This window comes from Aotus nancymaae, unplaced genomic scaffold (assembly GCF_030222135.1).
Source record: "Aotus nancymaae isolate 86718 unplaced genomic scaffold, 86718_ANA_hifiasm-v0.15.2.pri h1tg000003l, whole genome shotgun sequence".
Lineage (NCBI taxonomy): Eukaryota > Metazoa > Chordata > Mammalia > Primates > Aotidae > Aotus > Aotus nancymaae.
The window spans coordinates 73,935,581-73,949,221 of record NW_026988414.1 but is presented as its reverse complement, the minus strand read 5'-3'; the positions used below and the strand labels follow the sequence as shown (position 1 = coordinate 73,949,221).

Below are 13,641 nucleotides of genomic sequence, written 5' to 3'. Positions count from 1 at the left end.
TCACTATGTTGCCCAGGCTCATGGTTTTAGGTGATTCTCCTGCCTAAGCCTCCCAAGTAGCTGGGATTACAGGCATGCATGACTGCACCCAGCTACTATACTGTTTTTTTCTCTGTTCACCCAGTATTTATCCCACATATGTGAGAAGTATTATTGCATATTAGGAGAAAGACCAAATGATGTGGTAAGTGCTCAGTAACTGTCTGCTATATGAGTACCTGCACAAACTTTAGCTGTGAGTACATTTGTTTAGAATGAAGAGGTTTCCTTTCTTTTCTGCTGAGAATCAATGGTGTAAGTTAGAAGCAATGCAAGAGATAATACTGCTGCCTGGGGGTATATCAGGATTTTGCAGAAGCCAGGTTACTGCTGTGGAGAGGAAGGATGGAAGGCTTACCTTGCTCTGTGTGTCTTCAGCTTTGAGGAAGGCGGCAGGAGAAAGTGTGGCCAGTACTGGCCTTTAGAAAAAGACTCTCGGATCCGATTTGGCTTCCTCACAGTGACCAATCTAGGCGTGGAGAACATGAATCATTATAAGAAAACAACGCTAGAAATTCACAACACAGAGGTAAATCCAGGTTTCTTTTTCTCACCTTGTTGAAACAGGGGGAGAATAATTACTGTAAAGAAAATCTCCAGAGGGAATAATTAGGATACCAGGGAGGTTATGAGTTGCTTCTGTTTTTCTGGGGTCAGGATGAGGATATTTAACTCACAGCCAATATAGCGATATTACTGCAGCACAATAGGAGCATCAAATAGGAATAAAACTTAGAATTTAAGAAATCTGCGGCTGGGTGCAATGGCTTATGCCTATAATCCCAGCACTCTGGGAGGCCAAGGCAGAAGGATCACTTGAGCCCAGGAGTTCAAGACAACCTAGGCAACACAGTGAGATCCCGTCTCTACAAAACATAGAACAAATTAGCTGGGCATGGTGGCACACACCTGTGAGGTCAAGGCAGCAGTAGGTTTGATCGTGCCATTGCACTCCAGCCTGGGTGACAGAGTGAGATCCTGTCTCAAAAAACAAAACAAAACAAAAAACAAAACCTGGGGTCGTACAGTATAGGAATTCTGCCTTTTACAAACAATTAACCGACCCTTCCTTTGGGTCTGTAGTAAAGAAGCAATTATGAGGCTGGGCGCGGTGGCTCACGCCTGTAATCCCAGCACTTTGGGAGGCTGAGGCGGGTGGATCACGAGGTCAAGAGATCGAGACCATCCTGGTCAACATGGTGAAACCCCGTCTCTACTAAAAATACAAAAAATTAGCTGGGCACGGTGGCGCGTGCCTGTAATCCCAGCTACTCAGGAGGCTGAGGCAGGAGAATTGCCTGAACCCAGGAGGCGGCGGTTGCGGTGAGCCGAGATCACGCCATTGCACTCCAGCCTGGGTAACAAGAGCAAAACTCCGTCTCAAAAAAAAGAAGCAATTATGAGAAAAGTTGACAGTGGTGGATAGCAGCCTTGGTGGTAGGGATAACCAGGGTGTTGAGAATCTGGAAAAGCTAGAGGTAGCTAGGGGCAGGCAGAAATGACCTTGCTAACTTTTGCTTTTCTCATCTAAGGAACGGCAGAAACGGCAGGTGACCCACTTCCAGTTCTTGAGCTGGCCAGACTATGGTGTCCCTTCCTCAGCAGCTTCCCTCATTGACTTCTTGAGAGTGGTCAGAAACCAGCAGAGTCTGGCTGTGAGCAACATGGGAGCACGCTCCAAAGGGCAGTGCCCTGAGCCACCCATTGTGGTCCATTGCAGTGCAGGCATTGGCAGGACAGGTAATGTACCTAATGCAGCTCTTGGTGTCTGCAGAGGCAGTCGGGGTGGAGGAGGAATAACAAAGCTCTTAGCCCACATCGATGATTGGAGAGGGAAGTTACTTGCTCCCTTGGTGGTGAATTGCTGTGAAAAATCACTCTTTTAATGTCCTTTTGGTGGACCAAGTGATGGCCAGAATATATATTTCATAAGCCAGGTCCTCTAGAGGTTGATGTTTTATACATGCCACCATAACGCTGACCCTGTTACCTTGTTAGCACTGTCACTGCAGGTATCCCAGAGAGCTCAGCTGGGTTGCTTCCTTCCCATCTAGCCCCCACTGGAGGAACTCCCCACCCTGTGCTGTGTTCTCCATTCTGGAGCGAGTTAGCAGCTTTTGCCTTAAGGGGATGTACATGGCAGGAAGTGTGGGCCTTTCTAGTTCAAAGGTCCCTTTGGGAGAAAGTTGGAAATAGGTTTGCATTAGGCCTCTGAGAAACTTGTGGACTCTGGAAATTAGGTGTGGGAGTGCTGTCAGTCTGTCTGTCTGGAATCGAAGCAGGAAGTTACCCTGTGTCACCTTCCCGTTTCCACTTCCTGTTGCCCCAGTGTATGTCCTGAGAGGTAAGAGGCCTTCTGGCCTCCAACACTCCCCGTGACCTTCTCCTTGAGTCCTTTCAGGCCTAAGGCCACCTGACCTTCTGCCATGAGGCAGTTTGCCTTTGAATTCATTCATTCAATTCTGTCTGGATTATTTGATAGAGGGAAGAAGAGAGGAGAGGTAGTAAACCAGATGTGATCACTTCCTTCCTTCTTCAGGTACCTTCTGCTCACTGGACATCTGCCTGGCACAGCTGGAGGAGCTTGGCACCCTTAATGTGTTCCAGACGGTGTCACGCATGAGGACCCAGAGGGCCTTCAGCATCCAGACCCCTGAGCAGTACTATTTTTGCTACAAGGCCATCCTGGAGTTCGCAGAGAAGGAGGGCATGGTATCCTCTGGCCAAAACCTTCTGGCCATGGAGGGTCAGTAACTCTTCCACGAACCTCCTACCTGCTGGCCAGCCTTCCTTAAACTACCCTGGACACCGCTGAGCCTATAGGTTGCCATCAGTTACGTTGAAGCCATGGATCAACTTCTTTCTCGTGTCTCCCGGCACACGTGCACGCAAGGCAGCCTTTCCCTTTGGCTAGATAAATGTGGTGAACTTGCCACTAGAAAGGGCCAGCAGCAATGTGTTCTTAATTCCTAGCACCTGCTATCAAACTGTGCCTTATTAAAACCAAATTGTGGCTATTGATTTTTGCCAGGGTCCCCGAGGTAAGTGGGGAAGGAACATCCCTCCCCCTTTCTCCCGCCATTCTCTTTCTGGAGGTCTCCTGTCTCCCACTCCTTCCATTTGCTAGGATTTTATGGGGAGGTTTGATGAGCATTTGCCTTTCTCCCCAGAGAGCTTGACCAAGTTACATATTCTAGAGATCGTCCTGAGTGCCAAGCACGTTTATAAGTAGGGCGTATATTCCAGTCCTTTCTGTCATTCTCTGTGTGTGTGTGTGTATGTGTGTATGCACTTAAGTGTATGGGTCCATATGTATGTGTGTATATAATATATATTGTATGTGATAATATGATCGTATTCTATAAATATATATACACACAGATACTCCTTTGTAGAAGTTCCTGGGGTTCTGTGTTGCAGTTCAGGACTCCTTGCTTCTTGGACCCTACTATTTATCCTGGACTACTTGGGTTGGTGATCATGTCTTCTGTTGTCAGGCTACAGAGTGGTGAAAGAGGACACACACACATCTCCTCCATGTTCCTGCCACAGGGCCTCATCCTTAAGTAATGACTTATCTCCCTCCAGTTGCTACCTGTTGGATCCAAGAATATTAGTTTGTGGTGACACTGGGTTAACTCTGCATGCATTTCCCTTATCTGATGATTTTTCTCTGCTTACTTGGCCAATTTGGGGAACAGACCTCCACTGTGATTCCATACTCTCTCTTTGCTTTCACTATCCCAGGGATGGGAGGTGGAGGGTAGCGATGAACTCACTGAGCAGCCGGAGCCAAAAGCAATCGGTACGAAGTCTTAGAAGGAAGGAGGGGAGCCCAAGTGTGAGAGAGAAAAATGTACTAAGAAAATACCTCCCTGGAAGGATTAGCTGGGGCCCTTTTTTTTTGCTGGATGGTTCCTTTATGCAGCTTGGCCCTGTCTACTGACATGCCCGCTAGCCTGCTAGACCCTCAAACTGGGTGGGTTCTGTATCAATAAAAAGCTTTACCCCCTGGCTGGGTGAGGTGGTCCCCTGCAATCACTGTTTGTCCCCTACCTACCCAACCTGTCCCTGCCTGCTCCCAGCCCACTCATCCTTATGTGCTAGGGATGATTAAGAGTCCCCAGTACTCCACATTCCCAAGAAAATCCCAGGAACTCCTAAACCTTCCCCTGTCACAGAAGATGAGGTTGGCAGCTGATCAGACCTCAATAATTTTATATTGTAATAAGCTCTTTGAATGTGTATATTCTTATTTTTTACAATCATTTCATTTTGTATTTAATATCAATGGACTGAGTCAGATTCAGAAAATAATTATAATGTTCATATTCAATATCTTACAGTGATACAGTTTTGTATTTACATATAAATATACCAACATGATCAAAACCCTTTTAGCTTCATCAATTTAGCAGCCTGGGACTGGGAACTTGAGGGAGGGGGTCCAAGAGCTGGTCTGGGAGGGATGAGGGAGGCAGGGAGGGACCCAAGGCTTCAGTATCTGAGACTCTTGAGTTCTGACTCTTTGAGTTCACCTTGTCTGTAGTCCATAGCCCTATCTCTGGACAGAGGGACCAGCACCAGTTCAGTGCTTGAGATGTACTAAGCGCTATGCTAGGTGCTTTTGCCTCCAGTGCCTCATTCACACCTCACAACAGTTCAGTGAGATATTATCCTCTCCCCCTTCTCCTGTGCACTCCTTTCTCATTTCTATATAGATGAGGAAGGTGAGGTCCAGAGGGTTACAGTGATTTGCTCTAAAACGAACTCAAGGTAGTCTGCTTACAAAGCCTGTGGTCTCTTCACTGCGTTGAAGATGGAGATAGCTCTTTGTCTTTGGAGAACAGAGGTTTGTTTAGCTCTCTTTTCAGAGTATAAATAGTTCTTAAATTCCAGGTAGTTATTGTTGAGCTCATGCTTCATGTAGTAAACTGGAAGGGTGACAGGGTTGGTAACTGACTGTCCTAGCTGGGACCTCCTGATGTAGGGTCCTCGTGTCTGCAGAGTACCAAAGTGGTCATCATTCTCCCCAGGAAACTCCATATATATGGGTACACTGTCTTTGTGAGATCTTGAGTCATTTGCATTTCTCTCTTCAAAAGAATAGAATCGGAAGCTTTGTCCATGGAAGACCACTCCCCATATCATCCCTGTTGGCTAGTGAAGGGGCAGTCGTGGCTGGGAAATACTTGGGTGTTCTGAATAATAGTCATAGCAGACAGTTTACTGGATGCTCACTCTATTCTAGGCACTGGTCAGAATCATTTCTAGGTATCATCTCATTCACCCTCAACAACCTTTTGAGGTAGGTATTGACAGAAAAAAATTGAGACACAGGAATATTAATTTGCTACAGCCAGGATCCATCTGACTCCAGAGTACCTTCTTTCAACTCTTACGCTAGACTTCCTCTAATGATCCATCTTCTGATCTGTCAATAAATTTTTCTTGAGTTTCTTACCATAATTGGGAGCTCAAGGGTAGAGCAGAAGATTAATCTAGTTCTTTTTCCAGATGAGCCTCCATTCTCTTGGGAGTACACAAACATAAGAAGTGAACAGAGATTCTTGGAAATTTGAGAAACCAGAGAGGTTAGGGGTTTGGTGGAATATGTAAGAAATGGGATTTATGATAAAAGGCCTGGCAGAGGTAACTTTAAATTGTCATTTATTTGAAGAGGCTGCAACCCAACTGCCCTGTGAATTTAAGGTTATGCATGAGTTCCTCATTGCATATCTGAAAGATTGGTGAGGTGATCAAGTGATCTCCATAAAATGCCAATTCCTGGGACCACCCAGTAGGTGGTTAGTGAGTGACAGGATGATCCAGGTTTGGGAACCACAGATTTAGTTCGTTTCTGACTCTGTAGAGGTAGCAAATTGATGTCTCCCAAATTTTCAGTAAAACTCAGAGAAAGGGTCCAATACGTCTCCTTCCACTGCTGCTGTTTGTAGCTTTTACCAGTGCGATCCTACCTGTGTTAGGTGTTACAGGAGGAGGTAAAGGAAAAGGCAGGCAAACAGAGAACCCAGAATATGTCCGACAAGTCAGGATTCTCATACAGGAGACATAGTGAAAAAGCAAGAAACAATGTTCAGGAAAGAGGAAAGCACTGAAGGCCCAGGGCAGCAGCTCACACCTGTCGTCCCAGCACTTTGGGAGGCCAAGGCAAGCAGATTACAAGGTCAGGAGTTCCAGACCAGCCTGGCCAACATGATGAAACCCCGTCTCTATTAAAAATACAAAAATTGGGCCGGGCGCGGTGGCTCACGCCTATAATCCCAGCACTTTGGGAGGCCGAGGCGGGTGGATCACGAGGTCAAGAGATCGAGACCATCCTGGTCAACATGGTGAAACCCCGTCTCTACTAAAAATACAAAAAATTAGCTGGGCATGGTGGCGCGTGCCTGTAATCCCAGCTACTCAGGAGGCTGAGGCAGGAGAATTGCCTGAACCCAGGAGGCGGAGGTTGCGGTGAGCCGAGATCGCACCATTGCACTCCAGCCTGGGTAACAAGAGCGAAACTCCATCTCAAAAAAAAAAAATAAAAAATTAGCCAGGTATGGTGGTGGACACCTGTAATCCAAGCTACTTGGGAGGCTGAGGCAGGAGAATCACTTGAACCTGGGAGGCGGAGATTGCAGTGAGCCGAGGTTGCAGTGAGCTTAGACTGCACCACTGCACTCCAGCCTGGGTGACAGAGCAAGACTCCGTCTCAGAAAAAAGAAAGAGAGAAAATAAAGAAGAAAGCAGTGTGAGCTAAAACAAGCTTCTGCTTCTGAATTGGTTGCTGGTTTTTTCACCTTTCTCTAACAGTCCCATGGTATATAAGTTTTAAAACATGATATAATTCCCCTGTACTTTTTCTCATTGCTCCCTTCATCTTGCCCATCACTGTTGGCTAGGATGGGACTCCTGAGGTGAAGGGTGCCCCAGCAGCCACAGCCTGTAAGGCCCACCAATGTTAGTCTTCTTCATGTGACAGTATGCAGGTAAATGACAGAGTAGGACTTGTTCTTGGGAGAATGGACTATTTAGCATCATGGCCCTATGGAAATTTCGTTCCTTCCCTGAAAGGGACGCTTCCTGTCTCTTGGGACAGACAGACACACATACAAAACTCTTATAATCAGACACCTAGAGGGGAAGTGGGCCACGAGGCATTGGCCAAGTAGAAAAGCTTCTCTAGAGTGACCCAGCTCTTTGGTGGTTTTGAGGTCTCACCACTCAACCCAGCCCAAGTCCTAGCTTCCCTGTGTAAAAGAAGGGGCTACACTAGATAATCCTACCATGGGTCCTCTGACTGTAAGAGTCCAGTTCTTTGTTGGACAGTACAAACACCTGTAGAGGAGCTATTAGGCCCTTACTTGGGTTGAGTCAGCTCCCACTAGCAGTTGCCACTATTTATTTTTCCCAGAGACAGAGTCTTGCTCTGTTGCCTAGTTTAGAGTAGTGGCATGATCATGGCTCACTGCAGTCTCAACTCCTGGGCTCAAGCAGGAACCCAGCTTTTTTATTCTGTCTCTAGAGCCAGGATCTCACTGTGTTGCCCAGGCTGGTCGCGAACTCCTGGCCTCAAGCGATTCTCCTGCCTCGGCCTCCCAAAGTGAGAGGATTACAGGCATGAGCCACCATGCCCAGCCTCCCCAGTTTTAGTTTGTTTTCAGAGCCTCTTCTTTCAGGCTGCTGCTACTTCCCTAGCTTCCCTCAGCTCTCTTCCTGCTTGGTCTTCCAACTGGAAGAAAAGCAGGTCAGGTCTCTGTCCTTTCCAAGACCAGCCTATAGGCCTTTAAGGTTTCCCTGTTTCTCAATGTGGGATCTACAGGGCGACTCGGAGGCCAGGCATGAACTGACCAAGGGTCCCAGAGCTGCCAACCTAGGCTTTAGATCTCTCTCTGGCCTTGGTTACTACCCACAAACCACTGTGAAGCTACCAAGGGCAGGAGTGGAAGTGCCTATCAGCCTGGGAACCATCTTTTTCTCTTAGGAGGTATCCACCCTATAGTTACTTTTACACAACACTTGTGAATATCAAGTGTTTTGGACTGCAGTGCTCATAATTGACTACAGAGAAGACTGGGGTCTTCTCCACAAATAGAAATCTAGCACTTTTACTTGGAGATGTTTTCTCGGGAAAAAAAAAATCTAGCACATCGAAACTTGTTATAATGTTTAAATCTCCCTCCTTGGCTGTCATAAAATCCTCCCTCCTGTTTGAGCTAATTGCGGCCTGCTGAAGTCACAGCATATTTTTTCAGGCTAAGTATGGTGGACATAGCTAACTCTGCTAGAATCCTAGCTGGGGGTTCGATGGAGGTGCTATAGTGCTTTCAGCAATTGAAGGGAATATGTTCCTGATGGTTGCTGAGACTATGATGACTAGAGTAGGAAAGCAAGACAGTGAGATACAGGCAAAGGTAGTCAAGGTGGTGCAGTGCCCCTCCCAGACTCGGCTCACGTTTGCTTCCCCTCCCTGAGTGTTATAATCTTGCTACTTCTCTCTCTCTTTTTTTTTTTCTTTGAGACAGAGTCTTGCTCTGTCACCCAGGCTGGAGTGCAATGGCACCATCTCAGCTCACTGCAACCTCTGCCTCCTAGGTTCAAGCGATTCTCCTGCCTCAGCCTCCTGAGTAGCTGGGACTACAGGCACGCGCCACCCCGTCCGGCTAATTTTTTGTATTTTTAGTAGAGATGGTGTTTCACCATGTTGGTCAGGCTGGTCTTGAACTCCTGACCTCGTGATTCACCTGCCTTGGCCTCCCAAAGTGCTGCGATTACAGGTGTGAGCCACCGTGCCCTGTAGTTTGTCTTAAAGCCTCAATACTGGCCAGATGTGCACCTGAGCAAAGGTCACCCATTTCATCTCAGGGTTGACTTTTAATGAATTTTTTTTCTGTGAAAAAATGAATTTTTAATAAAAAAATTTCTGTGGCCAGCATCCAGTAGAAGTCTGGAGTCTGATGTTTAGGGCAGATACTGGTCTGGAGATGTCAATTTAGAACTTAGTTTAGACAGAAACAATGAGTCTTGAAGTGAGAAAGAGGAAGGCAAGAGAGGAGATACATTTGGATGCTGCCAACATTTAGGTAACGGGTGGAGGAAGAAAAACTGCTGAAGGATATTGATGAACAGCCGGAGGTAACCGAGCACAAAGCCAGGCTGCTTTGTCACAGGCTGCTGAGAGGTAGGTAGTGGCTGGGACGAATGAACAAGATCTGAAATGTGGCTTCATTAGAAGTCTTCAAAGGGATGATGTGGCAGTCGGGAGGTTGCATGAGAGAGACGTGAAGGAATAGACTGCAGTGCTCAGGCTGTCCTCACTTCAACCAAAACAAGACCCACCTTGATCTCTTACACATTAGGCTTCAGAGTAAGATTTTCTTTGAACAAAGGACCTTGCTGGTTGGATGCAGTGGCTCATGCCTGTAATCCCAGTGCTTTGGGAGGCTGACGTGGGAGGCCAGGAATTTGAGACCAGCTTGGGCAATATGGCAAAACCCTGTCTCTAAATAAATAAATAAAAATAATTCTCAAATGGAAAGCTATTCTATTTTTAAAAAGCAGTAACAAATGAACTCGTTGCTTAAAAAACACAAGCTACCAAACAACTGGTGTAGAGCAGGAAACACTGCAGTCATAAAGCCAGGTAAACTGAGGAACGTGCTGAGTGACCCAGAAGGGTAAATTAATGCTCAGCAAGGGGAAACATTTCAAGGCAGTAAGTAGCAGTCATAAAATTCCCTCAAAACTACCAAGCCTCCAAGGTCAGCCAGAAATCAGAAATAACGGAATATATACCATCTAAACCTGGCTGGAAGAGAAATGGAGTTTCTTCACATCATGGGATTCTTTGACCCTCTAAGGCCTGCTCTGGGGCTCATTGCTCAACCAGACTTTGCATTTGAATGGCCAGGAGAAGAGGGAGGTGAGGATGAGATTAAGGAGGGGAAAACAGGTATGGGAACTCTTGACTGAATGCTAGGCATACTTAATTTTTTTGTTTTCTGAGGCAGAGTCTCACTCTGTTGCCAGGCTGGAGTGCAGTGGCGTGAGCTCAGTTCACTGCAGCCTCCGCCTCCGGGGTTCAAGTGATTCTCCTGCCTCAGACACGCCAGGCCAATTTTTGTATTTTTTGTAGAGATAGCATTTCGCCATGTTGTCCAGGCTGGTCTCGAACTCCTGAGCTCAAGCAACACCTACCTCTGCTTCCAAAGTGTTGGGACTACAGGCACGAGGCACCGCCTCTGGTGGGGATAAGGATTTTAAATTGAGAGATGCTGGATGTGGTGGCTCACGCCTATAATCCCAGCACTTTGGGAGGCTGAGGGGAATGGAGTATCTGAGGTCAGGGGTTCAAGACCAACCTGGCCAACATGGTGACACCTTCATCTCTACTAAAATTATCAAAATTAGCCAGGTATGGTAATGGGTGCTTGTCATGTTGATGTCTTGACCTCCTGCCTCAGCCTCCCAAAGTGCTGGGATTATAGGTGTGAGCCACCATGCCCGGCCTAGTTTTAAATCTAATATCTTCCCACTGAAGTAGGTATTCTGATTCTTAGATTACAGATAAGGGCTCACTAATCCCAGCACTTTAGGAGCCAAGGCGGGAGGATCACGAGGTCAGGAGTTCCAGACGAGCCTGACCAACATGGTGAAACCCTGTCTCTACTAAAAATACAAAAAAATTAACTGGGTGTGGTGGCACGCTCCTGTAATCCCAGCTACTCAAGAGGCTGAGGCAGGAGAATCACTTGAACCCGGGAGGCAGAGGTTGCAGTGATCCAAGATCGCGCCATTGCACTCCAGCCTGGACGACAGAGCAAGACTCCACCATCCCCCCCAAAAAACTGAAAAGATAAATGATTGGCCAAAATCATCCAGCCTTGAACCTAGAAGATGCTTTGGGTTGTGGGTGGGGAGCCAGCCTCAGATGCTCCTTACCTGGATATTCCTGAGAGTTCAAGTCTGCAGACGTTGTGTCAACAGGGTGCTGGCACCAACATCCTTGGCAGAGTCACTGAAGTGCAGGCCCTAAGTGTCTCTCAATCACCACCTGCCGTAAGTGCCCTAAGGAAGTTTGAATGAATCCTTTTTCGAATGAGTTTGTGTCTGTGAGATGCCTGTGAGGTTGAGGGTGTCAGAAGGTGTGACAGATTTGAGTTGATGTATTGTGAGTTTAGGTCTTTTGTGTATGTATGTATCTGCTTCAGACAAATCTTGCTTTTCTGGAAAAGGCCAGAAATCAGGTAGAATTGTCTGAGGATAAACTGATCTTTAAGTTAGGGAGGTGAGGAGTGCGGAGCAACAAGGGAGTCAGGCTGTTTTTCTCCAGGCCCCAACCTGGGTCACCAGCCAGAGTGCACAGAGACAGCATGTAGGAGTGGAGACAAAGCTGAGATTTTGGACCCACACTTCCCTTGGCTATTTGGCTTGAGCAAGTCTACTGCTGTTGGCCTCAGTTTGCTCATCTATAACTAAGGATAATAATCCCTAACGCACGAAATCTACAAGAGTTTGTTGTTGTAGACGGGATCTCGCTCTGTCTCCTAGGCTCTAGTGCAGTGGTGCGATTACAACTAACAGCAGCCTCGACCTCCCAGGCTCAGGCGACCCCCCTGCCTCAGCATCTTGAGTAGCTGGGACCACAGGCATGTGCCACTATGCCCAACTAAATTCGTTTTTATTTTTGTAGAGACAAGGTCTCACTGTATTGCCCAAACTGGTCTATGAGACTTTTCACACATAAGGGGCCTCCTGGGAATCAGAACCTGACCTACCAATGTGATTTCTCCTAGGAGGGCCCTTACCCAGATCCACTTAATTTTATTTTATTTATTTATTATTTATTTGTTTATTTATTTATCACCTATACCAGTTGATTCACAATGTCCACTTAGTTTAGTCCTCACTGATAGGGTAGTGGGGGAATGTTCACTGTAACTATTTTTAAACTAAAAGTTTTGATAAATTTCACAAATGTATGAAGTACTCTGACATGTCTTTAATGGATTAAGAGCCACTCATTTTCCATGGATGCAACTCCTCAGTGCAGCTGACAGCTGGAGGGACAATGTCACCGAATCAAGGGTTCACTTTCCCAAAGAATGTGGGACTGGCCGTGCTGTCCAGGTGTCAACATATTGAGTCAGAAATCATCACCAGACAAAAGAACCCCCTGTACCTGACTGCAGTGAGTTCTGGGGGCTCAGAGGTGAATCAAAGTGTCTGTCCTCAAGAAACTCAGTCTGCCGAGTGTTCAGGAGGAGGTCCCCATCAGGGTGGCACACACAGAGCCATGGGCAGTGTCAGCAAAGCCTGATTCTCTGCGTGGAGGTAACTGTTGCAGTGGCAAATCCTCCATGAGTAACTGCATCCACAGCACACTATGTGCTGACTAGTATCTCTGTCAAATGCTTGGGCCTTTGACCTCCACAGAAGCTCAGAACCTCACCAGGTGATAAAGCACATTTTATCATCACATTTGATCCTCATAACAGGGTAAGGTTTGCTATGTTATTCTCATATAGGAGAGGAAGCTGATCCACAGATAAAAAGGGACTAAGTGGGAAGGAACCAGGGGACTCAACTTCCAGACTAGTTCTTTCTCCTCCGCCAATCTGCCTCATCTCACTTTATGTTATGCCTTCAGCTAGGGCAGACCCCCTTAAGAAATTAAGATATAGAGCTGGGCACCTGTAATCCCAGCACTTTGGGAGGCCAAGGCGGGCGGATCAACTGAGGTCGGAAGTTCGAGACCAGCCTGACCAACACGGAGAAACCTTGTCTCTACTAAAAATACAAAATCAGCTGGTTGTGGTGGCGCATGCCTGTAATCCCAGCTACTCGGGAGGCTGAGGCAGGAGAATTGCTTGAACCCAGGAGGCGGAGGTGGAGGTTGGGGTGAGCCGAGATCATGCCATTGCACTCCAGCCTGGGCAACAAGAGTGAAACTCCATCTCAAAAAAAAGAAAGAAAGAAAGAAACAAATTAAGAAATAGAGCAGGAATTTAAGATGGAGATTGAGACATCAGGTGATCATTTTTTGTTTGTTCGTTTGTTTTTGAGACAGAGTTTTGCTCCTCTGCCCTGGCTAGAGTGAAGTGGTGCAGTCTCAGTCTCAGCCCACTGTAACCTCTGCCTCCAAGGTTCAAGCGATTCTTCCGCCTCAGCCTCCCAAGTAACTGGGATTATAGGCGCCCGCCAACCATGCCCAGCTAATTTTTTGTATTTTAAATAGAGACAGGGTTTCACCATGTTGGCCAGGCTGGCCTTGAACTCCTGACCTCCGGTGATCCAACCATCTGGGCCTCCCAAAGTGCTAGGATTACAGGTGTGAGGCACAGCACTCAGCGTTTTTTTTTTTTTTTTTTTTTTGGAGACAGTCTCAACAAAAAAGAGTTATGCTCTTCTGCCCAGACTGGAGTGAAATGGCGCAATCTAAGCTTACTGCAACCTCCACTCCCGGGTTCAAACGAATCTCCTGCTTCAGCCTCCCAAGTAGCTGAGACTGTAGGCATGTGCCACAGTGCACAGCTAATTTTTTTTTTCTTTTTTGAGATGGAGTTTTGCTCTTGTCGTCCAGGCTGGAATACAGTG

The 13,641-nt window shown here is 46.8% G+C and overlaps 1 protein-coding gene across 3 annotated transcripts in view; it reads left to right on the top strand.

Moving 5' to 3' along the window:
- The window catches only part of PTPN9 (protein tyrosine phosphatase non-receptor type 9), a 101,105-nt gene extending 97,682 nt beyond the window's left edge, over positions 1 to 3,423 (top strand). For all 3 annotated transcript variants that reach the window (XM_012457647.2, XM_064382757.1, XM_064382749.1), the window contains 3 exons: positions 418 to 568; positions 1,572 to 1,779; positions 2,579 to 3,423. In XM_012457647.2, the coding sequence (XP_012313070.1) occupies positions 418 to 568; positions 1,572 to 1,779; positions 2,579 to 2,793 (574 nt within the window). In that variant the 3' untranslated portion in view covers positions 2,794 to 3,423. The remainder of the gene's footprint in view (positions 1 to 417; positions 569 to 1,571; positions 1,780 to 2,578) is intronic.
- Positions 3,424 to 13,641: the final 10,218 nt, after the last annotated feature.